Raw genomic sequence first — 25,329 nt, forward strand, 5'->3', positions numbered from 1 at the left:
TACGGATTGCAACTGCACATGGGGACAAAGGTCGTACTTTTTGGAGAAATGTCCTCTGGTCTGATGAAACAAAAATATAACTGTTTGGCCATAATGACCATTGTTATGTTTGGAGGAAAAAGAGGGAGGCTTGCAAGCTGAAGAACACCATCCCAACTGTGAAGCATGGGGGTGGCAGCATCATGTTGTGGGGGTGCTTTGCTGCAGGAGGGACTGGTGCACTTCACAAAATAGATGGCATCATGAGGAAGGACAATTATGTGCATATATTGAAGCAACATCTAAAGACATCAGTCAGGAAGTTAAAGCTTAGTCGCAAATGGGTCTTCCAAATGAACAATGACCCCAGGCATACATCCAAAGTCGTGACAAAATGGCTTAAGGACAACAAAGTCAAGGTATTGGAGTGGCCATCACAAAGCCCTGACCTAAACCTATAGAAAATTTGTGGGCAGAATTGAAAAAGCGTGTGCGAGCAAGGAGGCCTACAAACCTGACTCAGTTACACCAGCTCTGTTAGGAGGAATGGGCCAAAATTCACCCAACTTATTGTGGGAAGCTTGTGGAAGGCTACCCGAAACATTTGACCCAAGTTAAACAATTTAAAGGCAACACTACCAAATACTAATTGAGTGTATGTAAACTTCTGACCCACTGGGAATGTGAAAAAAAAACTGAAATAAACAATTCTCTTACTATTATTCTGACATTTCACATTCTTAAAATTAAGTGGTGATCCTAACTGACCTAAGACAGGGAATTTTTACTAGGATTAAATGTCAGGAATTGTGAAAAACTGAGTTTACATGTATTTGGCTAAGGTGTATGTAAACTGCCGACTTCAACTGTATATACACACACACATATATATATATATATATATATATAAATAAAAACACACACACATATATATACACACACATATATATATATACACACAAATATATATATATACATACATACACATATATATATATATATGTATGTGTATGTATATATATATATATATATATATATATATATATATACATACATACATACACATATATATACACACACATGGATTCTAAAACAAAAATCCAGAAAATCACATTGTATGATATTTAAGTAATTAATTTGCATTTTATTGCATGACATAAGTATTTGATACATCAGAAAAGCAGAACTTAATATTTGGTACAGAAACCTTTGTTTGCAATTACAGAGATCATACGTTTCCTGTAGTTCTTGACCAGGTTTGCACACACTGCAGCAGGGATTTTGGCCCACTCCTCCATACAGACCTTCTCCAGATCCTTCAGGTTTCGGGGTTGTCGCTGGGCAATACGGACTTTCAGCTCCCTCCAAAGATTTTCTATTGGGTTCAGGTCTGGAGACTGGCTAGGCCACTCCAGGACCTTGAGATGCTTCTTACGGAGCCACTCCTTAGTTGCCCTGGCTGTGTGTTTCGGGTCGTTGTCATGCTGGAAGACCCAGCCACGACCCATCTTCAATGCTCTTACTGAGGGAAGGAGGTTGTTGGCCAAGATCTCGCGTTACATGGCCCCATCCATCCTCCCCTCAATACGGTGCAGTCGTCCTGTCCCCTTTGCAGAAAAGCATCCCCAAAGAATGATGTTTCCACCTCCATGCTTCACGGTTGGGATGGTGTTCTTGGGGTTGTACTCACCCTTCTTCTTCCTCCAAACACGGCGAGTGGAGTTTAGACCAAAAAGCTCTATTTTTGTCTCATCAGACCACATGACCTTCTCCCATTCCTCCTCTGGATCATCCAGATGGTCATTGGCAAACTTCAGATGGGCCTGGACATGCGCTGGCTTGAGCAGGGGGACCTTGCTTGCGCTGCAGGATTTTAATCCATGACGGCGTAGTGTGTTACTAATGGTTTTCTTTGAGACTGTGGTCCCAGCTCTCTTCAGGTCATTGACCAGGTCCTGCCGTGTAGTTCTGGGCTGATCCCTCACCTTCCTCATGATCATTGATGCCCCACGAGGTGAGATCTTGCATGGAGCCCCAGACCGAGGGTGATTGACCGTCATCTTGAACTTCTTCCATTTTCTAATAATTGCGCCAACAGTTGTTGCCTTCTCACCAAGCTGCTTGCCTATTGTCCTGTAGCCCATCCCAGCCTTGTGCAGGTCTACAATTTTATCCCTGATGTCCTTACACAGCTCTCTGGTCTTGGCCATTGTGGAGAGGTTGGAGTCTGTTTGATTGAGTGTGTGGACAGGTGTCTTTTATACAGGTAACGAGTTCAAACAGGTGCAGTTAATACAGGTAATGAGTGGAGAACAGGAGGGCTTCTTAAAGAAAAACTAACAGGTCTGTGAGAGCCGGAATTCTTACTGGTTGGTAGGTGATCAAATACTTATGTCATGCAATAAAATGCAGATTAATTACTTAAAAATCATACAAAGTGATTTTCTGGATTTTTGTTTTAGATTCCGTCTCTCACAGTTGAAGTGTTTCTATGATACAAATTACAGACCTCTACATGCTTTGTAAGTAGGAAAACCTGCAAAATCGGCAGTGTATCAAATACTTGTTCTCCCCACTGTATATATACATACACACACACACATATATATATATATACACACACATATATATACACACATATATGTATATACATACATATACGTGTATTTTTTTGTTTTTTTGTTTATATTTTAAAAAACAACAACAATATACTTGCAGTGAAGCCGTTCAACAACTACATCACATTAGTCATCTAACAGTCTCCCATCCAGTGTGACACACAGAAGCAACCCGGGTCAACGACCTGCTCAAGGGCACGTCAACAGATCTCCCACCAGCCCTCCAAGACCCCCCCACAGTTCCCCAAAAGCTGTCCGTCAACCATCCAAGACCCCCCCTCCCCCCTAGAAAATATAAATAAATACAATAATGCCATTCCCCACCCCCAACGCACCATCAAATAACAAAATAAACAAAAGAGAAAGACAACAATGCAAAAAAACAAAAATACTTCAAGAACAACAAAAATCATAACAGCAAGTCCAACTGAATATGTTTGAGTGCATGTATGGCACTATTTACATGTGTGTGTCCATGTATGTGCACATGTGTGCATTTGATTAAGAGTGTGCGTATATTGCATGTGTACAAACACCTGCACCTCATCAGCCTCAGGCAAACCGGCATTAACTGTAACAACACTGCCCCTCAGTGTCATTCAAACTTACTTTTTGTTATGTTTTATGTTGACCGTCATTCTATCCCCTGCCCAGCAATTCCACATCCCAACCCTCAGCTTCCCTCAGCCCCTCCCACCTATCTCTGCTGGCCACCCTCTATGCACCATATATCTTTCAACTGTGCTGTGATGTTTAACATACAATTTCAATCTATCTTAATCGAATAGAATCCACAGATTGCGAGTTGAAGATAAATACTTTTACTAAGAGTATTAGCATATTAGTAATTGACTGACCCGGTCTCTCCAGATCTCCCAACAGTACTATTTCTAGGGTCAATCACTTTTTACTTCTCACTCTATTCTTAATGTGCACCAATCCGGTTATAGACCTGGACATAGCACAGTTTCAGCTGCAACGCTTCTTTTAGATGTGTTCAATTGCTTAGATCATGAAAGTAATAGTGTTATTTATAGACCTTTCCAAGGCCTTTGACACTGTCGACCATCATACTCTCATTCAAAGGTTGACTGAAGTAGGCCTGGATCAGGCTTCTTGCAAGTGGTTTGCTGACGGTACTGTTATGTATGCCACTGTTTCAGATGGACTACATATTTATTAATTGAATGGTTCTCCCATCGATCGGGTTCCCGCCTATAAATATCTGGGCTTTTGGATTGACAAGGATTTTTAAAACTTAAGAAAACTGATGAGCTAGTTAAAAGGCTGAGATTGAAAGATTTAAAGATTGTACAGTCAACTTTCCTGCCAGTTCTTGACTATGGTGACACAGTTTACCAGAATGCAGCAGCCACTACTCTTAAACCTTTGGATGCCGTCTACCATAGCGCTCTTTGCTTTATCACAGGTGACAGTTTTAATACTCATTACTGCATCCTGTATCAAAAGGTTGAGTCAGCTGGTTGAGTCAGGTTGAGTCAGATATCAGCTGATGTAAGAAGGGCTATATAAATAAATTTGATTTGATTTTGAGTGGTACTCATTAAATTCCCGTAGATCACTTCACTATTCCCTTTTTGTTTACAAAGCTCTACTACACAAGCTTCCAACTTACCTAACATTGTTGTTGAAGTATAAAAACATGAGTTATCAAACCAGTTCACAGGGGTTGAGGTTCCTCAGGTCTCCACCGAATCAGGTAAATCCGCTTTTAGTTTTAATGCGCCTCACTGCAATTTTCAGAACTCATTATAATTAGATGTTCCAGTGCCGTTCGGGCAGTTTAGGGTGTTAATTGAGGACCTAGTAGCTGAAGACTAACTTTTTTCATAAGTGTTGTGAATGCTGTTTTGTTTAACATTGTATTGGTTGTTGTATTGTGACCAGGGCACCCCTTTGGAATGAGACGATGGTCTCAATGGGTTTTCCCTGAATAAATAAATAAAAAGCGAAAAAAATAAAGCAGGCAGACAAGCATTGAGGCATTCGACTACAGTACCGGTCAAAGGTTTAAACACACCTACTCATTCAATGGTTTTTCTTTATTTTTACTATTTTCTACATTGTAGAATAATAGTGAAGACATCAAAACTATGAAATAACACATATGTGATCATGTAGTAACCAAAAAAGTGTTAAACAAATCAAAATATATTTGAGATTCTTCAAAGTAGCCACCCTTTGCCTTGATGACAGCTTTGCTCACTCTTGGCATTCTCTCAACCAGCTTCACCTGGAATGCTTTTCCAACAGTCTTGAAGGTGGTCCCATAGATGCTGAGTACTTGTTGGCTGCTTTTCCTTCACTCTTCACTCCTTCACTCCTTCACATCCCAAACCATCTCAATTGGGTTGAGGTCGGGGGATTGTGGAGGCCAGGTCATCTGATGCAGCACTCCATCACTCTCCTTCTTGACATACTCAAATCTAACTGCCTGTACCTCAGGCCCTGAAGCAAGGATATGCATATTCTTGGTACCATTTGAAAGAAAACACTTTGAAGTTTGTGGAAATGTGAAAGGAATGTAGGAGAACACAATAGATCTGGTAAAAGATAATACAAAGGGGAAAAAAGTTGCCCAAATATCCCTAATTTGTTGTAATGTTATTTCCATCTAATTGACTTGGCTGTGTGAAATGATGTGGTGCACATAAAAATAACTTTTGTGGTGAAATTCCCACGTAATGTATAGAAGATACAAGTTAAATGGGTTTCCATTGCATCTACAAATCTACTTATGCTTTTGTCATAAAATATGTTAAATTGCGAATGCGCCCACTCTGGTTTTGGCATGGGCGCTCTAGCCAACAGTTCACAGATACAGTTCGGGTTTAGCCTACATTATGACATTATTATGGACAAAAGAGCGAGATAATTTGTATTTGGCAAAAGGCAGCCAAGCACTGGTCAACATATCACCAGAATAAGATCCTCAATAGTTATTGGAAAGGAGCATCAAGCTCCTCACCATGCACTTTCACCACCCTGTGAAGTTCATCATAACTTCATCTGTAGCCTAATAAAGTGCATGCTTTCCAGAGTCATAGTGGGAGGACCACACAACATATCATCGCGTGACTCCAAGTTTACTTCGAAAGAATTGATATTATATCAATATATGTGCATAAAAGCGTAATTATTAATTACTTTTACAGACAAAATATCCTACCTTGTCTAGTGTATTTTGTTTGGTCGACATTTGGAAATTTCACCGACAAATGATCTGTTTTCATAAGACCTGTCCTAAAAAAAAATTATCCAATGTACTTTTACTCACATAAAAGGGTTGGATGGAAACCTGGTTAGTGACCTCGCATCACCTTGTGTGCTTCTTTTATTCTAACTCCCTCCCAGATATAAGTCCCGAAGAAATAGAAAGTAGATGCTTAGAGGAAAGCCGTGCTATTTAAATACCTTTGGCAGTAGCAATCATACACAGCAGGGGGAAATCTTTTGTTGTCTCAAAAAAGAGAAGAGAGGCCTTTTCTTACTCTTTCAGGTTCTTAGTCACCCACATTGTCAAGGTATTCTCGTCTTAGGGAGCAGAATGAAAAACATCAGAAAGCACATACGCACTGACGGAAAACAAATCAAATCAATATCAAATGTTATTTGTCACGTGCCGAATACAACGGGTGTGTGAAATGTTTGCTTATGAGCGCTTTCCAACGATGCAAAGTAAAAAATTATAATAAAAGCAAAAGTAAAAACACAAGAGAAGTAAAATACACAAAATTGAGCTATAGTTAGGGCTGTTTCGGAGACCGTATTACCGCCACATGGGTGGTCACGAGTCATGAAGGCAGTCAAATTCCACGTGACCGTTTAGATATGGTAATTAGGCTTCTCCTAGCTCTGATGCTGCTGATGGTCATTAGTAGCCTACCAAACTTGCTAACTGCTTTGTACTTAGCACTCTATTGTCACTCTAATCATTCTGACATCAATGCGAATGTATTCGAAAATCTAATCAAACACAAATTTCTATAGGCTATGCAATTGAGTGATGGCCTCTATTAAAAAAGAGGACGATCCCTTTAGCTTTCTATAGGCTATGCCTACTATATTTATTTCTCTACTTTCCTAATATTAAGCAAATATTAAGCACAATGCTTATCTTTACAACAGGAGTATAGCCTATCTGGCTGGCATGAAAATGAACCACAGGAAAAGCATCCTCCATTCACTATTTAAGTGCATAGATGACATGTATTTTTACCCTGCCCCTGTTTCAAGACTGGTGCATGATAATGGTCCATTCTAAATCAAAATGAATTTCACACATTTATTATTTAGTATACATAGACAATATTAAATCAAGAATAGTCTGATGGGTAACAATATTAGCCAATCACTTTTGAATTTTAAATGATCACCTGTGAATGATGCCCAGCTTAAGGCAAGAAACAATGCCTTTTTTCTGACATTTTCGAATCATAGTCGCACACCTCATGTAGCCTATCCAATACTAACGTGGCCAAATAACTTCTTAAAATGAAGCACAATCTGCTTTACAACAGGTGTAGAGCCTAACTGGCACACATACTGAATGCAGCGCGTGAGTTTCAAGTTTGGGGAAGATCATTTTCACCATAAAAATGCACCTTTATAATAAAAGCATTACATGCATTAGTGCATTTGTGGTCACTTTTGATAATGGTGTTTTCCCGGTAATGGAAATGTCACGCTTAAAGCCTACTGCCGTGTGCGCATTGCTGCGCTTGTAAGAAATAAACTATTAGTTTATCAACATCTTAAGCTAAACGTTCTGATATGTTGCGTCAGCCACATTGAGTAAAAAAGTATTTTTGATGTTAGTGGTTGTACTAAATCTATCACATCCTACAAACGTCCCAGACTATGTTTGGAATATTTATTTCTCGCACAGAATCGGTCAACTTTTGTTCTATGGGGTATAATAGATTGACATAGGCTAGTGCTTTGCTGTTCGTTAGGCCTACTCATATTGTTGGCTGACGAAAAGTAAATGTCGACAGTTCTTCCAATATCTTCAATATGCACCTCGGAATTGGATAAAGAAGAGCACAGTTGCGTCCCCGATGTGTCGGTCTTCACTTGTAGTCTGTGAGAAAGACCCAATCAAGTGATGGAGAGCTGTGTGAGTCAGATGAGAGGTGCTTCGGAGCAGGTGGAATTTAGGCAGAAGGGCTGCAAAAGGCAGTGATTTTTTTAGGGTGCATTATGGCCACACAAATGGGATGGCGCCGGGAAATTTATACACAATTGCTTCTCAAACTGTTAAATTCTTAGGGATAGAGGGCAGTATTCGGAAGTTCGGATGACTGAGGTGCCCAAAGTAAACTGCCTGTTACTCAGGGCCAGAAGCTAGGATATGCATATAATTGGTAGTATTGGATAGAAAACACTCTCAAGTTTCTAAAACGGTTAAAATAATGTCTGTGAGCATAACATAACTGATATGGCAGGCAAAAACCCGAGGATAATCCATCCAGATTTGTTGTTTTTTGAGGTGACCACCCATTGAAATGGCTGTCTATGGGAAAATCTAAGGAAATCCTCCCAGATTGCAGTTCCTATTGCTTCCACTAGATGTCAACAGTCTTTAGAAAGGGTTTCAGGCTTGTTTTTTGAAAAATGAGCTGGAATTTGTAGTTTTTCTAGGTGGCTCTCATTTTGACTGTAGTCTTGTAGCACGCGTGGATGAGGGAGCACACTTCGTTATTTATCTCCGGTATTGAACACACTATTCTCTGTCTTAAATTGTATTGTTTATTTACATAATAGGGTACCTGAGGATTGATTAGAAACGTTGTTTGACTTGTTTGGATTAAGTTTATTGGTAACTTTTGGGATTCCTTTGTATGCATATTTAACGAGGGGAACAGGTGGATTACTGAATCAAGCGCGCCAACTAAACTGACTTTTTGGGGATATAAAGAAGGACTTTATCGAACAAAACAACCATTTGTTATGTAGCTGGGACCCTTGGGATTGCAAACAGAGGAAGATCTTCAAAGGTAAGTGATTTATTTTATCACTATTTCTGACTTTCGTGACGCCTCTGCTGGTTTGGAAAATGTTTTTAATGCTTTTGTATGCGGGGCGCTGTCCTCAGATAATCGCATGGTATGCTTTTGCCGTAAAGCCTTTTTGAAATCTGATAAAGCGGCTGGATTAACAAGAAGTTAAGCTTTTAAGCGATGTAAGACACTTGTATTTTCATGAATGTTTAATATTACGGTTTTTGTATTTTGAATTTCGCGCTCTGCAATTTCACCGGATGTTGTCGTGGTGTGCCGCTAGCGGCATGTCTCGCCCAAAGAGGTTAACCTCTTGGCGCACAGATCCCTTTAACGGGATCATTTTCGTAAACAACTGCTGAATTGCAGAGCGCCAAATAAATGAAAAAATACTAAAAATATTTATTTTCATGAAATCACAAGTGAAATATACCAAAACACAGCTTAGCTTGTTGTTAATCCACCTATCGTGTCAGATTTTGAAAATATGCTTTACAGCAAAAGCAATGTGAGTTTATCGATCACTAGACAAAACATTACGAACAGCTAGCAGCAATGTAGATTGGTCACGAAAGTCAGAAAAGCAATCAAATTAATCGCTTACCTTTGATGATCTTCTGATGTTTGCACTCACGAGACTCCCAGTTACACAATAAATGTTCCTTTTGTTCGATAAATATTATTTTTATATCCAAAAACCTCCATTTGGTTGGTGCGTTATGTTCAGAAATCAACAGGCTCGAGCGGTCATGAAGGGCAGACGAAAATTCCAAATAGTATCCGTAAAGTTCGTAGAAACATGTCAAACGTTTTTTATAATCAATCCTGAGGTTGTTTTTAAAATCAATAATCGATAATATTTCAACCGGACGGTAAACTATTCAATAAAAGAGATAAAGAAAATGTCGAGCTACAACTTTCGCGCGCATGAACTAAGCTATCCACTGACGCGTTTTGATAAATCTCGCTCTTTTTTCAGAATAAAAGCTTGAAACTATGTCGAAAGACTGTTCACACCCTGAGGAAGCCATAGGAAAAGGAATCTGGTTGATATCCCTTTAAATGAAGGAAAGGCAGGCAATGGAACAGGGATTTTTTCCGGGTTGGATTTCCGCAGGTTTTCGCCTGCAAAATCAGTTCTGTTATATTCACAGACAATAATTTGACAGTTTTGGAAACTTTAGAGTGTTTTCTATCCTAATCTGTCAATTATATGCATATTCTTGCATCTGGGCCTGAGAAATAGGCAGCTTACATTGGGAACGTTATTTTTTCCAAACAGCAGTGCAGCAGGCAACTGGAGTAGGTGTCACACCCACTTGGGAGAAGCTTTTTTTTCGGGAGGCATATTCCTTGTAGAAAATCCCAGCTAGCTAGCTAACGTAGCTAGCAAGTCTCTGTCCACCATTTTTTTCCCACATGGAAAAGGAGGTCGTTGCTTGACAATCACCGGCTGACGAAATTTCGTGACCGGCACAGCCCTAGCTACAGTGCATTCAGAAGGTATTCACACCCCTTGACTTTTTCCACATTTTGTTGTGCTACTAAGTGCGATTAAAAATGGATTTAATTGTCCGTTTTTGTCAAAGATCGACACAAAATACTCTAATATCAAAGTGGAAGAAAAATCTGAAGAAAAATCTACGACAAATAAGACACTAATATATCTTGATCAGATAATTATTCAACGCACTGAGTCAATACGTGTTAGAATCACCTTTTCCACACCTGGATTGTGCAACATTTGCCCATTATTCTTAAAATATTCTTCAAATTCTGTCAAATTGGTTGTTGATAATTGCTAGACAACCATTTTCACGTCTTGCCATAGATTTTCAAGCAGATTTAAGTTAAAACTGTAACTCGGCCACTCAGGAACGTTCACTGTCTTATTGGTAAGCAACTCCAGTGTAGATTTGTCCTTGTGTTTCAGGTTACTGTCCTGCTGAAAAACTAATTCATCTCTCAGTGTCTGCTGGAAAGCAGACTGAACCAGCTTTTCCTTTAGAATTTTGCCTGTGCTTAGCTCCATTCTGGAAATGTTTTATCCTGAAAAACTCCCCAGTCCTTAACTATTACAAGCATACCCATAACACGATGCGGCCACCACTATGCTTGAAAATATGGAGAGTGCTACTCAGTAATGTGTTGTATTAGATTTGCCCCAAACTTAACACTTTGTATTCAGGACAAAAGGTTAATTGCTTTGCCACACTTTTTACAGTGTTACTTTAGTGCTTTATTGCAAACAAGATGCACAGGCTTTCTTTTTTCACTTTGTCAATTAGATTAGCATTGTGGAGTAACATTGTGGAGGTGATCCATCCTCAGTGTTCTCCTATCACAGCCATTAAACTCGAACTGTTTTAAAGTCACCCACAATGCTCATTATGAGCAGCATAAAATCTAGCGGGAAAATCCGACCCGACAGGGAAAATGAAAACCAATGAATATAGCGGTTCTCAGGCAGGCTAGAGGCACAATATTGTTACTGTTGCATCACATTGGATGACCACTAGTGACTTATTGCAGCTTTTGAACCTAAAAAAAGTTATATATTGCAGTTTTAAAAATGGAACCAGTGCCACTGTCCGCCCCACGGCTGTTGTTATTGTTTTGGTTTTGTTGACGAAGTAGAGGTGGGGAGCATCACGCATCACAGGAGGTTGGTCGGGGTGGATGGGTAGGCGTATAGCAACATCGAACATCTAGCCACCCAAAGGTTGCGTGTTCAAATCTCACCACGGACTACTTCAGCATTTTAGCTAATTGGCAACTTTGCAACTACTTGTTACTTTTTAGCTACTTTGCAACTGCTAACCCTAACCTTCATACTTTTATTCTAACTCCTAACTTTAAACCTAACCTTACTAATCCCTAGTCTAGCCACCTAACTAACGTTAGCTACAAAAAAATTGCAATTCATAACATATCATACTAAATGGAGACAGATTTACATTTACTATATTACGTCTACCCCTGAGTCTAGGTTGCAGCAACAGTTTCACCATTAAGAATTACAGCTTTAAAGGAAAAAATTACATCATGACAGAAAATTATTAAGACAAAACATATTTATCCAAGGGTTAATTGGGATGAAAAGAACAGTGTGTCAGAACTTTTCAACACCTACATACTGCTACATGCAACAAACAATAGCTTCCGGACATGATTATGGACTTTCACACCTCAGCTTGGCTTTGCTATTGTGACATTTGAATAATAACTTATTATATCATACAATAACAGCCATCCTAGTTTACCCTTTTGAGTTAGTTTGTTCTGAAATTAATGAGTCCCCTTGATCACAGTCATTCAGAACAAAAAATATCTGACATTTGTCAATGTTGACTCTCTCCTCTGCTTGGACTAATACAGTCATACACACAATATTTATAGAGTGGGAGAAAGCTGTTCAGACTGTGTGGGTTATCCTATGATCATAATTGGAAGAGATGAGAGCAGCCATATAATCCATAGAACAATTCAGTCAGATCGATGAGAGTCAAGAGAAGCAGATTGGGTTGACCTGATGGCGGAAACAAATCTTCTGGACTGCTTAGACTAGCATTATCATCCCTGTTATCATCACTGGACAGCGCTCATCAACAGTGCTTGATTGAAAGGCACTTTCTTGGCTTGTTACAAGTCAGAGAATGGGTAGAGCAGTGAGTAAGAGTAAGTGTGTGTATATGTGTGTGTATAAGTGTGTGCGCGCACGTGTGTGTGCGAGCAACAGTGTGTGCACGTGCATCTGTATGCGTGCATGTTGGTGTGTGTGTGCTTCAGACAAGCAGGCAGTCCCTGCCTCGTTGTCTTTGATTATGGCAGCGTCCCCCTGCAGCTAACATTTGTCTTTGCTATCAGCCAGACACTGGGGCTTTGAGAGGGCTGACAGTGCTGTCTGTCTCAACACTCATCCTCTAATGGAGAAACTTCAGCGCTGTGCTGTGCTGTGCTGTGTTAGAGCTGCAAATAGGATTGTCCACCGTGTAGATATCTCACTCATCTGTACTGATAAAAGAAAACACTGCTTTTACTCATGTTGACACTTATCCTGAAATGTCTCTCTGGAATACATCCTGTGAATTCGAACCGCCAATATCTCATTGGGATTATTATTGTGTAGTGGGACTGATGAGAACGAATGTCCCAAGGATCCAACTTGGATGCATTGTTTTTGGTAGTTTTAATGCTGACTTCAACCATACAAAAGAGGACAAAACTAACACAAAGGGTCCATAGAGTTACTTAACCAACGAAAAAGTCTGGGCACCAGCCTGTTTCTGCTTTAGCCTAATTCGTTATCTCTGTCATGCCACCCTGTCTAAAAACCCAGTGGTGTAAAGTACAGGTCAAAATAGTCAAAGCAACATGCCATCAAGAATCAGCCCAATACCACTACAGGTGCCACAACATTTTTGGGAAAGCTCCTGCCACCTAGCTGTATCCCAAAGGCGACAAGCCAAAGCCAGATGTCACAAAGTGATATGGCTTGGATAACATCTCCTGTGAAGGTACCACAGATACACAACAGTAATAAGGATGACATATCCTCCTCTGGGGGAGAACTTACCGGAAGGTCATCTGGAAGACCTGTCCCAGGTTGACTTGCTGGCTCTTGTTGTTGTAGCCGTGCAGCATCTCCCCAAACAGGGTGTCATTGAAACGAATGTCCTGCCTCTGGCACTTTGGCCCCTCACAGTTCTCTGTCTGAAGGAGACAGGAGCGACCGTCTGCTCCCAGCTTGTACTCCTGCACACACCTGGGTTGGGGAGGGGAGTTTGTGTAACAAGCACATCATGCAGAGGCAGAGACATTAGTATTATGGACTCTACTCACACACAATATCCTAATTTCCCAGTAGAGAACGTGTACCGAGCTCAAAGAACTAATAGATTGCAGAAGTATGTATTGTTAGCTGTCTAATATTTCAAATGAAAGCCATTGTGTAAGCACATCAAACATTTAAACTCAGAATGGTCTGCGTTAAAGGAAAACTGTGGTTGGATTTGCACATTCAGCATTGTCTACTTCAGAAATGGCTGTGATCCACAAAGCACACATTTACTTAATTCTAATGAAACGAACATAGACACACTGGCAGACTCGTGAAGTAGCCTACAGTAGAATTCCATATCAACGTTCTATACTGTAGACCATTCATAAACTGCCAATTAAGAGGTGAACATGAGAATCAATCTCACAGTTGACATGTATAAATGAGGATCACTCTCACAGTTGTTTCTAACAGTATTTTTTGCCCGTCCATTTCGGTGAAAGGCTATAGCTGTCTTTCTACCATCTTAGAGTTCAATAGCAGCTGATTTAGACAACCTATTGTAAAGAGCTGCTCTTATGCTCTATTTGTGTTATCAACAATGGCCTACTTCTCACCCACAGAACATATTGTTGGACCCAGGTTGCCCAGGAAAGAAGACATTTTAAAGGGGCTTCTTCCCTGATGCTGTATGTGTCCTGCAACTGGCTGACTCACCCACAGAACATGAGGATGTTGCTGGAGCTGGGGTTGTCTGGTAGGGGCACTAGCTGTTGGAGACACAGCTGCTCACAGCCCCCATTGAAGCCGTCCGTGCAGTCCGTGCCCTTTGAGTAGTCATAGCAACCCGAGCCGTCCTTCATCGGCCGCAGCCCGTCGGGACACTGGAGGGGCAAGAGAGATGCACAGGAGAGGGAGAGAAACAGGGAGAGAGAGAGGGAGAGAGAGAGAGAGAGAGAGAGGGGTCAACATACATATATGTTGTCAACATACATATATATACATACGTATATATAAAAGTATGTGAACACCCCTTCAAATTAGTGGATTCGGCTATTTCAGCAACACCCTTTGCTGACAGGTGTATACAATTGAGGACACCGCCATGCAATCTCCATAGACAAACATTGGCACTAGAATGGCCTTACTGAAGAGCTCAGTGACTTTCAACGTGGCACCATCATAGGATGCCACCTTTCCAACAAGTCAGTTCGTCACATTTCTGCCCTGCTAAAGCTGCCCTGGTCAACTGTAAGTGATGTTATTGTGAAGTGGAAATGTCTAGGAGCAACAACGGCTCAGCCACAAAGTGGTAGTCAACACAAGCTCACAGAACGGGACCCCAAGTGCTGAAGCACGTAGCGCGTAAAAATTGTCTGTCCTCGGTTGCAATACTAACTTCCGAGTTCCAAACTGCCTCTGGAAGCAACGCCAGCACAATATCTGCTCATCGGTAGCTTCATGAAATGAGTTTCCATGGCTGAGCAGCCACACACAAGCCTAAGATCACCATGAGCAATGCCAAGCATCAGCTGGAGTGGTGTAAAGCTCGCTGCCATTGGACTCTGGAGCAGTGGAAATGCGTTCTCTGCAGTGATGAATCAAGCTTCACCATCTGTCAGTCCGGCGGACAAATCTGGGTTTGGCGGATGCCAGATAAATGCTACCTGCCCCAATGAATAGTGCCAACTGTAAAGTTTGGTGGAAGAGGACTAATGTGATGCGGCTGTTTTTCATGGTTCGGGCCCCTTAGTTCCAGTGAAGGGAAATCTTAACGCCTGCACAAAGCCCTGACCTCAACCCCATCAAACACCTTTGGGATCAATTGGAATGCCGACTGCGAGCCAGGCCTAATCGCCCAACATCAGTGCCCGACCTCACTAATGCTCGTGGCTGAATGGAAGCAAGTCCCTGCAGAAATGTTCCAACATCTAGTGGAAAGCCTTCCCAGAAGAGTGGAGGCTGTTATAGCAGCAGAGAAGGGACCAAGTCCATATTAATGCCCATGATTTTGGAATGAGATGTTCGACGAGCAGGTGTCCACATACTTTTGGTCATGTAGTGTATTTATTCAGTTCAGGACCCAGCAATTACCAGGAGACAGACAGCGAGATGGTCTGCTTTAATTAACAAAAATGAGAAAAGTGATGAAGAACTCCATCTCCCAGGGTTCCCCTCAAGAGTCCGTGGGGATTTGATGAAGTGTTGATTGGCTAATCAGGGAACGTAGTCAGAACAGAGCTCTCCAAATTAATCTCAACCACATGGATAAACTGCAAGCCAATTATAGAGACTCTCACTTGGATAAGGAATATTGCATACAGCACAAGTATGTGGCATACAGCACTTCAAAATACCATTCAAATCAGCAAACGGTAGTACTTAGATAGAATCCCCCCAAATTGGCCTGATAAAAAGTGACTTATTTAAAATGACTTGATATGGTGTGTGTTTACTTCAGATTAGTAGAGTGATTTGAAAGCTCTGCTAGAGCAGAGCAGAGTTTAGGGAGTTTAGTGCTGTGATAACCTGACAGTGCTGCTATCACACAGCGGTACTACCAGACAGTCTCTGACATTTTAGTAATTAGATGACTGCACAATACAACTGCTGACAAGCTTTCAGAAGTAGGTTTGTCCTAAATGTAGCAGTCATTTCCTGCATGTTTTAACCCACCGCCAATTGCACCTGTTTAGTGTAGGCCTTCATTCATGGTGTGATTACACAACAAAAAGGGACAGAACAATAGGTTATCTTCTATGTTATGTGATTTTGACAGGACCGCCATCCTTTTATCTAATCCAAAACCAAATCTGATGCAACACCTACTGTACACAATCACAAATAAAACCCCTTTTCAAATCTTAAAAAACACACTGAATATGCGTGGACATTTGTATTAGTGCATGCAAACACCCCAAATACCTCTTATTTGATGAAAATCTAAACAACTCAGTAACATCTCTGCTCTGTGATCGTAGTGGCGGCTGTTATTGTTGTTGGGACATATCTGGGGTTTATCTTATTTGGATGATGGGCAGCCATAATAACAGCAGAGTGATGTTGATGTCAAACATAATACCAGCTGACAGATAATTCGATCCTGATGGATGGGTAGATGTCTGGGAGGCCAGAGTGGAGTGTCACCCCTGGGAATTGTGGGATAGCATTCAGTGTGACATCACCCTTTGACTGACATCTCATGGCTGCTAAGTGGCCAAAAGACTGAACATGTGAGGAGATACCATAGGCCTAGGCTATATGGCCAGCTCTGATAAAAAGAGGCCTTTTACATATTGTATGATTTTAGTATAGAGTAGTGTAGAGTTTAATATAGAGCCTTAAAATGACATGTATCTCATTGAAATTGGTCAATTTCAGGGAGTGAGATATTTTTGAACTACCTATTTCAGGAAGTGTGCTTAATCTTTCTCAAAGCCCCTTTTATGCCAAAAGCCTTGTGATGATTGCTCACAGCTATCTGCAATAAGGCCATGCTAAAGAGACATTTAGTGTAGCAGTATAACTGTATTGCAGATAGAGTAGCTATGGTGTGTTCCTGTGATAAGAAGACTGTAGACTGATAAGATCCAAGGCTGATAAACACATCCTCAGGGTTTGTTGGAAAAGTGCACTGAATCCTGGTGTGCTAGGGAAATGAGTTCATACTGTATCAGGCTATGGCTAACATTAACCCTGTGACATCACACACACACACACACACACACACACACACACACACACACACACACACACACACACACACACACACACACACACACACACACACACACACACACACACACACACACACACACACACACACACCACAGTCCAATGCAGCTAAACCAATCAATACTGTACTGCTCCCATGGGTGTCTGTCATCCACAGTATCATTCTGGATCTTGACTGTTAGAACTTGTCGTTATGGCGTCTATACAGTAATATATTGCTCATAACATCATGCAGGCTTCTTCATCTTCTCATTGGCACATGGGTCTGATCAGAATCTATCATTTCCATGCCACCAGGATCTTATTGCTCCTCACTAAGATCTAACAGCACCTCAACTTCACTACAGGTTCTATAGGGATACAAACAGACCTTATCTTATCACGGTTCCGTCCATAACATTCCTATAGAGGATTACACGCACCAGTGCACTGCTGCTCAGCTAATCGATACTGGGTCTCATCTGTGACTACCGTGTACTGTATGGCAATGCAGAGTGGAGAAGGGGGGGACAAGAAAGGAAGCACTCAGATGGTGTAGAAAGAGATGGAGGAGGAGAGGGAGTGTGAGGAGGAGGAGAAGTGTGGGAGGGGAGGATAGAAGAGGGTAGAGGGAGCGCTGACTCACTCACACTGGAGAGCCTTAGAAGTGCTGTTTTACGAGCCTGTCAGGCTGCGATATTGATCAGCGTTGGAGTATGGGCAATAGACACGGTGTCGATGAGGCAGATTAAGAAAACAAATAAAATGAGGCAGTTTAAGAAAACAAATAAAACATGGCAAAACAATTACCCAGTATTCCTAAACGGCAACAGTAAACGCCCAATGGCTGCTCCATAAATGACCGCCCAGCGCTATATCCTGATCTATCATGAGCCAAAAGGGGATAAGTATGGGAACTTAGAGAACACACACACACGCCTCCGAGGCCCAATACACCACATCACGTGACAGTTAGCCATTCATTTTTTTCTAATCACCTTTCAACACCCCAAGTTTTAATCAGGCTCTGTGCAATTTACTAAGATCCTTTTTCTTAATGACTGGGTCCTAGGATGACAGACACATTAAAATGCTTTATTTTTGAAGTTACATCTTAGCACCCGGCATATGAAGTAATAGTCAGGAAGGTGATAGCTATCGTTGACCCCCATGTGTCACCATATACCATATGGTAAGAAAGGAATTAGCAATGATAGGGCAAGATAGAGGAAATACAGGAGAAAACTAATGGGTTGATAATGAACGGCGATGTACTAGGATGTTTAAGTAACAGAAACCAGGTAGAATATACTTTGAGAGCAATACAGGACACACACTTCTTTATTGTAAGGGTACTAACAGGGTAAATCATATTGTCTGATGATAGACATCAAAATGTGTATTTATTTGACAGCTTGATCTGATTTGGAGGTGAAAGAGATGTATGCCCATGGAAATCCATAGGAGAGTGCCAAGAGTGCCAAAAAAACGGAAGACAGACGATCCCCTCAGAGAGACGTGAAGTCTCTTCCAGCTGTTATGTTGTCTATTTTAATTTCTCCAATGCTTAATTTCATAGTGAAATGACACAGCTGTGTTTAGCTAAGGAACGGTGTCAACCAAAGGCAGTGATGACTACAGGGATTTAGACTGTACTGTCTTGTTTTGGTATATTTAATCTCTTGGTGTCGTCAGGTTTCTCAAAAACTGTTAAGCCTTTTCCTGGAATGAAATATTCATTGGATTTGTCCACAAATGTCCATGTGTAATGCCAGATGGTCAAGTAGCAATGCCTCACACACACACACACACACACACACACACACACACACACACACACACACACACACACACACACACACACACACACACACACACACACACACACACACACACACACACACACACACACACACACACACACGGCTAGAGCTCAATTCAATAAAGGATGCTTTGTTATTCTCCCTCCATCTTCATCTAGTCCCAACAGATAGGAGATAATATCAGGGTTCTAAGTACAATAATGTTGCTCCCGCATTCATTAAACTATTAGAGGGGAATGAAATTGAAACAGCAATCTTTCGCAGGATATCTAACCCAGCACTGCTCTGCCAGTTGGGAATAAAGTCACTGGATTTAATACTTTTTCTATCGCTTTAATGTGCAGTCGGGCTGTGACTGAGTGATTGAATTGCTTCTCTTTTTTTCTTTTTACCCTGACACGATATTATCAGTGAACACATAAAACACAGCCCAGCAGGGGATGAAAGATCTGCCTTGACTCCTTGATTATACTGTGATTATGATATCAAACAAAAGCACTGATTCAATTGTCATTCTTACTGCGTGGTGACCCTTGATTAATCAATGTGTTTACATGCTATTGCGATGCATCCTTTTTTATTTCAGGGATCAGGGAGGTTAAATGATGTGTGTGGCCTTCCTTTTTCAAAATACAGATATTCAGGATAATAGAAAGTCCTGTGATGATAATGCAGTATCTTATTTTATAAAAAATAGTTAGAAAATGTGTGTTTCTGGAGGACTCCACTACTAAGCCAAGCAAAATAATAAGCCTTTTGTTATGGCCGATGGAGTCATGAACACTATACAGCACAATGATCAACTCAGACAATACACTTCAACGTGAAAAACTTTAATAAAAGTCGGCCTAAAGCCTTATCCCTGCCCTTTGAGCCCAGTGAGATCCATGTCCTGAGTTAATATTAAGGACAACACCCAGAATAAAAATATGTTTGCATGGAGCATGAATTTGGGTGGAATTCGATCAAGGTTTGCAGGTTACCAAAAACTCTGGGTCAAAATACTAGTTATTTTTTGTTTCAAACACATTTTCTTGAATCAGGAGCAATGCTATCCTCTTGAAGCTAGGGGGCAGAATTTTTATGTTTGGAAAAATAATGTGACTTCCTCAGGGTGTGAACAGTCTTTAGACATAGTTTCAAGCTTTTATTTTGAAAAATGAGCGAGATTTACCAAAACGCGTCAGTGGATAGGCGGATGTCCCTCCATTAGTTGTTGCGCCAGACACTCGTTGCTCGACATTTTCTTTCTCTCCAGTATTGAATAGTTTTCAATTCCGGTTGAAATATTATCGATTATTGATGTTAAAAACAACCTGAGAATTGATTGTTAAAAACGTTTGGCATGTTTTTACGACCTTTACGGATACTATATGGAATTTTCGTCAAGCCTTGATGACTTGCCTAAGGCTGTGGAATACTGAACATAACGCGCCAAACAAATGGAGGTATTTTGATATAAAAAAAATCTTTATCGAACAAAAGGAACATTTATTGTGTAACTGGGAGTCTCGTGAGTGCAAACATCCGAAGATCATCAAAGGTAAGTGATTAATTTTATTGCTTTTCTGGCTTTCGTGACCAATCTACATTGCTGCTAGCTGTTCATAATGTTTTGTCTAGTGATCGATAAACTCACATTACTTTCGCTGTAAAGCATATTTTCAAAATCTGACACGATAGGTGGATTAACAACAAGCTAAACTGTGTTTTGGTATATTTCACTTGTGATTTCATGAAAATAAATAGTTTAGTATTTTTTTTGAATTTGGCGCTCTGCAATTCAGCGGTTGTTTACGAAAATTATCCCGCTAAAGGGATCCGTGCGTCAAGAAGTTGCGGGTTGGATTTAATTCCAGCCTCAGTGACATGGAGAGGACTTAATGTAAACACTTCACGCAGACTGTCTCTGTGGTGTGCCATGTGTGTCCCCTAAATAGTGTTCCCCCCGTACTATAAATGACAAGGCTCGATCCCCCCGCTTAACCACCAGTGTGAGCGAAATGAGGTGTGAATTATGAAAAGGCATTTGCAGGAAATTATAACCCATTGAAATGTAGATTAATGAGCAGAGCTGTTCAGTGGGGCAGGAAAAGTTGTGATGTGCATCTTTCCAGAACGCAGGACCGTGGGGACAAGCAGTGATAAGGGGGATAAAGAAAAAGGCAGAGCTCATGGGGAGGGGTAAGAGGCAATGTTTTCCCCCAGACGTCTCTTCAATATCATACTAAGTAGGGGCAACAGAACACAGTTTTTGCTTCTTGCTCAGAACAAATTATTTAATTCTTGACTTTCAAAGTGTGCTCCACATTTGAATGGGGTGTACTATAATGGGGAAAGTGCTTAGCAATGCATAACTAGTGAACCAAGACTTGTCTATTATTTCCCCAAAATCTTTTCAATTTGACAGCATGAATAAAATTATAAAATGGGTCTGAAATCAATGACGCATCAGTGCCATACTGCATCCCAAACAACATTCCCAAAGATGTCCCAAAGGGAAAAGTGAACAGAGTGATGTGCTGATAAAATTATGCCATCTGCTCTTCCCTTGACTACATCCATTAAGAAGATGGACACTGTATCTGTGGCTACAATGAATGCAGCAGAACTAACTGAGCCTCTTAGCTCTCGGATGAATACTTCAGCTGTAACCGTTGAAGTTTTACCAACACAACCACAGAGTTGACGGAGTCACGTGAACTTCTCCTGGCCTCCCCAGCAAGACTATTGAGCACATCAAGAGTGTGGAGGTGTGTGCACTTCAGCACAGATCAATGCGTGCTTCCTTGGGGCAAACCTTGCCAATTTGAAGGTTAGCTTATTCTTTGACTGTGTCAGGGTTGGCACTCTACCGACACACACCCCCAGGCAGGCTAGTTCTCATGCCTGTCTGTCAGAAGGGGAAAAGTCTGCCTTAACTCAGCCTTAAACTGTGACAGAACAGCTCTACATTTACGAAGCATTATTCTATGGTGTGTTTATGTGCAACATCAGCTAAACATGTAGTAATGGAAATGCAGTTACAGCGATGGTTCCACATAGTATTTGTATCTCTCAGATTATCTGCGCATTGAGTGAGCGAGGAGGGGGGGGGGGGGCATTGATGCAGTACTATTCAATTCACACATATATTTGCAGAGCGGTTTTGTGTAGGCCTGCTGTAGAGAACAAGTTGAGTCCCTTGCTCGCTTTACAAGCATATGCTTCCAGTAATCTTCCTATATACAGCAATTCGAACGAGAACCCACATTTCCCTCGCTTACAGGAAACAAAGGCAAAGAAAAAACATGAGCGGTGACTTCAAAACATAGGCTTCATGGGGAATATATTTCCATAATGCATTAAATAGGTCTTCTGAGTTTGAGACAGGGTAAGGAAATTAGTCACTTAATGGAATTCAAGCCCAAGCGTGGCTGGCAATGCCATTGTATGTCTCACTCCTTTCTGACATGGGGTGTTGTAAAGCAGACCTAAAAGAGTCAAAGAGAAAATACCACCACAACTCTGACCGCTGAGACATGCTGTGCAAGGTTTTTATCGTTGGCACATATTTGCATTAATCATGTAGGCACAGGCAGGGAGCTTTCGCCACCAGCTTTAATTCAGAATACCAATTAATAGACCATTTCCATTTCCTCGAAGTACAAACGAGTGGTGGGGTAACTAACAGCCTCCTAGCTGGAGATTTATGGCCCAAAGTCCAGACTCAGGATGGGAGGAAATTGAACAAGATGGCTGTGATACTTTCTATCTTTCCTCCTTCCCTCTCTTTTAAGTTTTGACATCACAGGTTTAACACAGCTCTCCAGGCCTTTGATATAGTTGTATCTGCATTTCAATGAGCTGTGAGGGACAGCATTACTCACATCAATGCTGGCGTCCATCCTCTTTGCAAATCAACACTGTGCTAGGGAGTTTGTTGGAAGTCAGTTTGAATGCTGACGATGGAGGGAAGAGAGAGAGGGAGCAGAGTCTGTGGAAACTTTTAATAAGATTGCCCGCTGGTCCAAACATATGCCCCGGGGCTCCATGTGGGGTAGTCTGGGAAACACAATCTTATTAGTCCTGCTTCATTTATATTTAATTCACAGCGGACTCCGTCTTCACAGACAGACCAGGAAAAATAAACATTTCATTTGGGTCGTTCCACCTCAAAAAGAACAGGATTTTGACACCCACCATCTCAGATTATTCCGATTTTTTTTATATTGTTAGAAACAGATGAGACTAGCATTCCTGCAACATTATTTTGTAGAAATATAATTTGATCTAAGAGAAATTAAGGTAATTTATTGCCCCCAAATTGACCATTTTAATATATAGGATTCACATAATATTCAATAAATATAGTACCTAACATCCGATTTGGACCAAACTCTTTCTAACCATGAGTTAGTCCAAAGAAATGGTCAACAGCCACCCACACCACCCCACTCCAATCCCACCACAACAACCAGTATATAGAATTAGTTCTCTATGTCAGACAAGTAGTATGGATCTCTGGCTCGAAGTATTGTTTCTTCATCCTATGTAATGTATTCTCAGTGAATTTCGTGATGTTTTATTCCCCTGTTCAAATACATGTGTAATTGAAGTTGGTTGGTTTGTGTCCCAGCCTACATCCTGATACTACCAGGTTTGGACCATCTGTCAGTCTGATGGACGAATCTGGGTTTAGTAGATGCAAGGAGAACGCTACCTGCCCCAATGCATAGTGCCAACTGTAAAGTTTGCTGGAGGAGGAATAATGGTCTGGGGCTGTTTTTCATGGTTCGGGTTAAGACCCTTAGTTTGGGCTAGGCCCCTTAGTTCCAGTGAAGGGAAATCTTAAAGCTACAGCATACAATGACATTGTAGACAATTCTGTGCTTCCAACTTTGTGGCAACAGTTTGGGGAAGACCCTTTCCTGTTTCAGCATGACAATGCCTCTGTGCACAAAGCGAGGTCCATACAGAAATGGTTTGTCGAGATCAGTGTGGAAGAACTTGACTGGTCTGCACAGAGCCCTGACCTCAACTCTATCGAATATTTTTGGGATGTATTAGAAAGCCAACTGCGAGCCAGGCCTAATCGCCCAACATCAGTGCCTGACCTCACGAATGTTCTTGTGGCTGAATGGAAGCAAGTTCTCACAGCAATGTTACAACATCTAGCGGAAAGCCTTCCCAGAAGAGTGAGGGCTGTTATAGCAGCAAAGGGACGGACCAAGTCCATATTAATGCCCCTGATTTTGAAATTAGATGTTTGACGAGCACTTTTCAACGAGCACTTTTGATCATTAAGTGTAGGTACCATTGACATGCATTGGATTTCTGCCACAAATGCTACAAAGTTAACATTTAAAACAGTGACCAGGTAAACAAAACCAAAGCATGGGTTGCTGTCACACCTTGTCCATAAACTCCTTACAGGGTATGGAAACCAATTTGCAATTTTGTAATTTGGGTGAACTATCCCTTTAATATTGAGGGAGGATTCTTCAAAAACGAGCAGGAACATCACTATCTAGTGGTCAGAACCTGGCAATATGGATAAAGGATAGAACATAAACCTTACACATTTTAGTTATGACACAAAAATTAGAATTTTTCTGAACATGTAAAAAACAAAACTAAATTCACTGAGAATACATTACATAACATGAATAAACATTACTCCAAGCTGCAGCTCAATACTAAACTCAGCAAAAAATTAAATGTCCCTTTTTCAGGATCCTGTCTTTCAAATATAATTCGTAAAAATCCAAATAACTTCACAGATCTTCATTGTAAATGGTTTAAACATTGTTTCCCATGCTTGTTCAATTAACCATACATAATTCATGAACATGTACCTGTGGAACGGTCATTGAGACAACAACAGCTTACAGACGGTAGGCAATTAAGGTCACAGTTATGAAAACTTAGGACACTAAAGAGGCCTTTCTGCTGACTCTGAAGAACACCAAAAGAAAGATGCCAAGGGTCCTTGCTCATCTGTGTGAACGTGCTTTAGGCATGCCGCAAGGAGGCATGAGGACTGCAGATGTGGCCAGGGCAATAAATTACAATGTCAGTACTGTGAGACACCTAAGACAGCGCTACAGGGAGACAGGATGGAGAGCTGATCGTCCTCGCAGTGGCAGACCACGTGTAACAACACCTGCACAGGATCGGTACATCCGAACATCACACCTGCGGGACAGGTACAGAATGGCAACAACAACTGCCCAAGTTACACCAGGAACGCACAATCCCTCCATCAGTCTCAGACTGTCCGCAATAGGCTGAGAGAGGCTGGACTGAGGGCTTGTAGGCCTGTTGTAAGGCAGGTCCTCACCAGACATCACCGGCAACAACGTCGCCTATGGGCACAAACCCACCAACGCTGGCCCAGACAGGACTGGCAA

The 25,329-nt window shown here is 41.2% G+C and overlaps 1 protein-coding gene across 1 annotated transcript in view; it reads right to left on the reverse strand.

Annotated features, from left to right (window-relative positions):
• LOC120025537 (astrotactin-2-like) overlaps nucleotides 1-25,329 on the reverse strand; it is a 451,161-nt gene that overhangs the window by 170,165 nt on the left and 255,667 nt on the right. The window contains exons 12-13 of the mRNA XM_038970100.1: nucleotides 14,118-14,284; nucleotides 13,197-13,385 (exon numbers count right to left, since the gene is read on the reverse strand). Of these exons, the coding sequence (XP_038826028.1) occupies nucleotides 13,197-13,385; nucleotides 14,118-14,284 (356 nt within the window). The remainder of the gene's footprint in view (nucleotides 1-13,196; nucleotides 13,386-14,117; nucleotides 14,285-25,329) is intronic.

The sequence above is a fragment of the Salvelinus namaycush genome, chromosome 31 (genome assembly GCF_016432855.1).
Source record: "Salvelinus namaycush isolate Seneca chromosome 31, SaNama_1.0, whole genome shotgun sequence".
Taxonomy (NCBI): domain Eukaryota; kingdom Metazoa; phylum Chordata; class Actinopteri; order Salmoniformes; family Salmonidae; genus Salvelinus; species Salvelinus namaycush.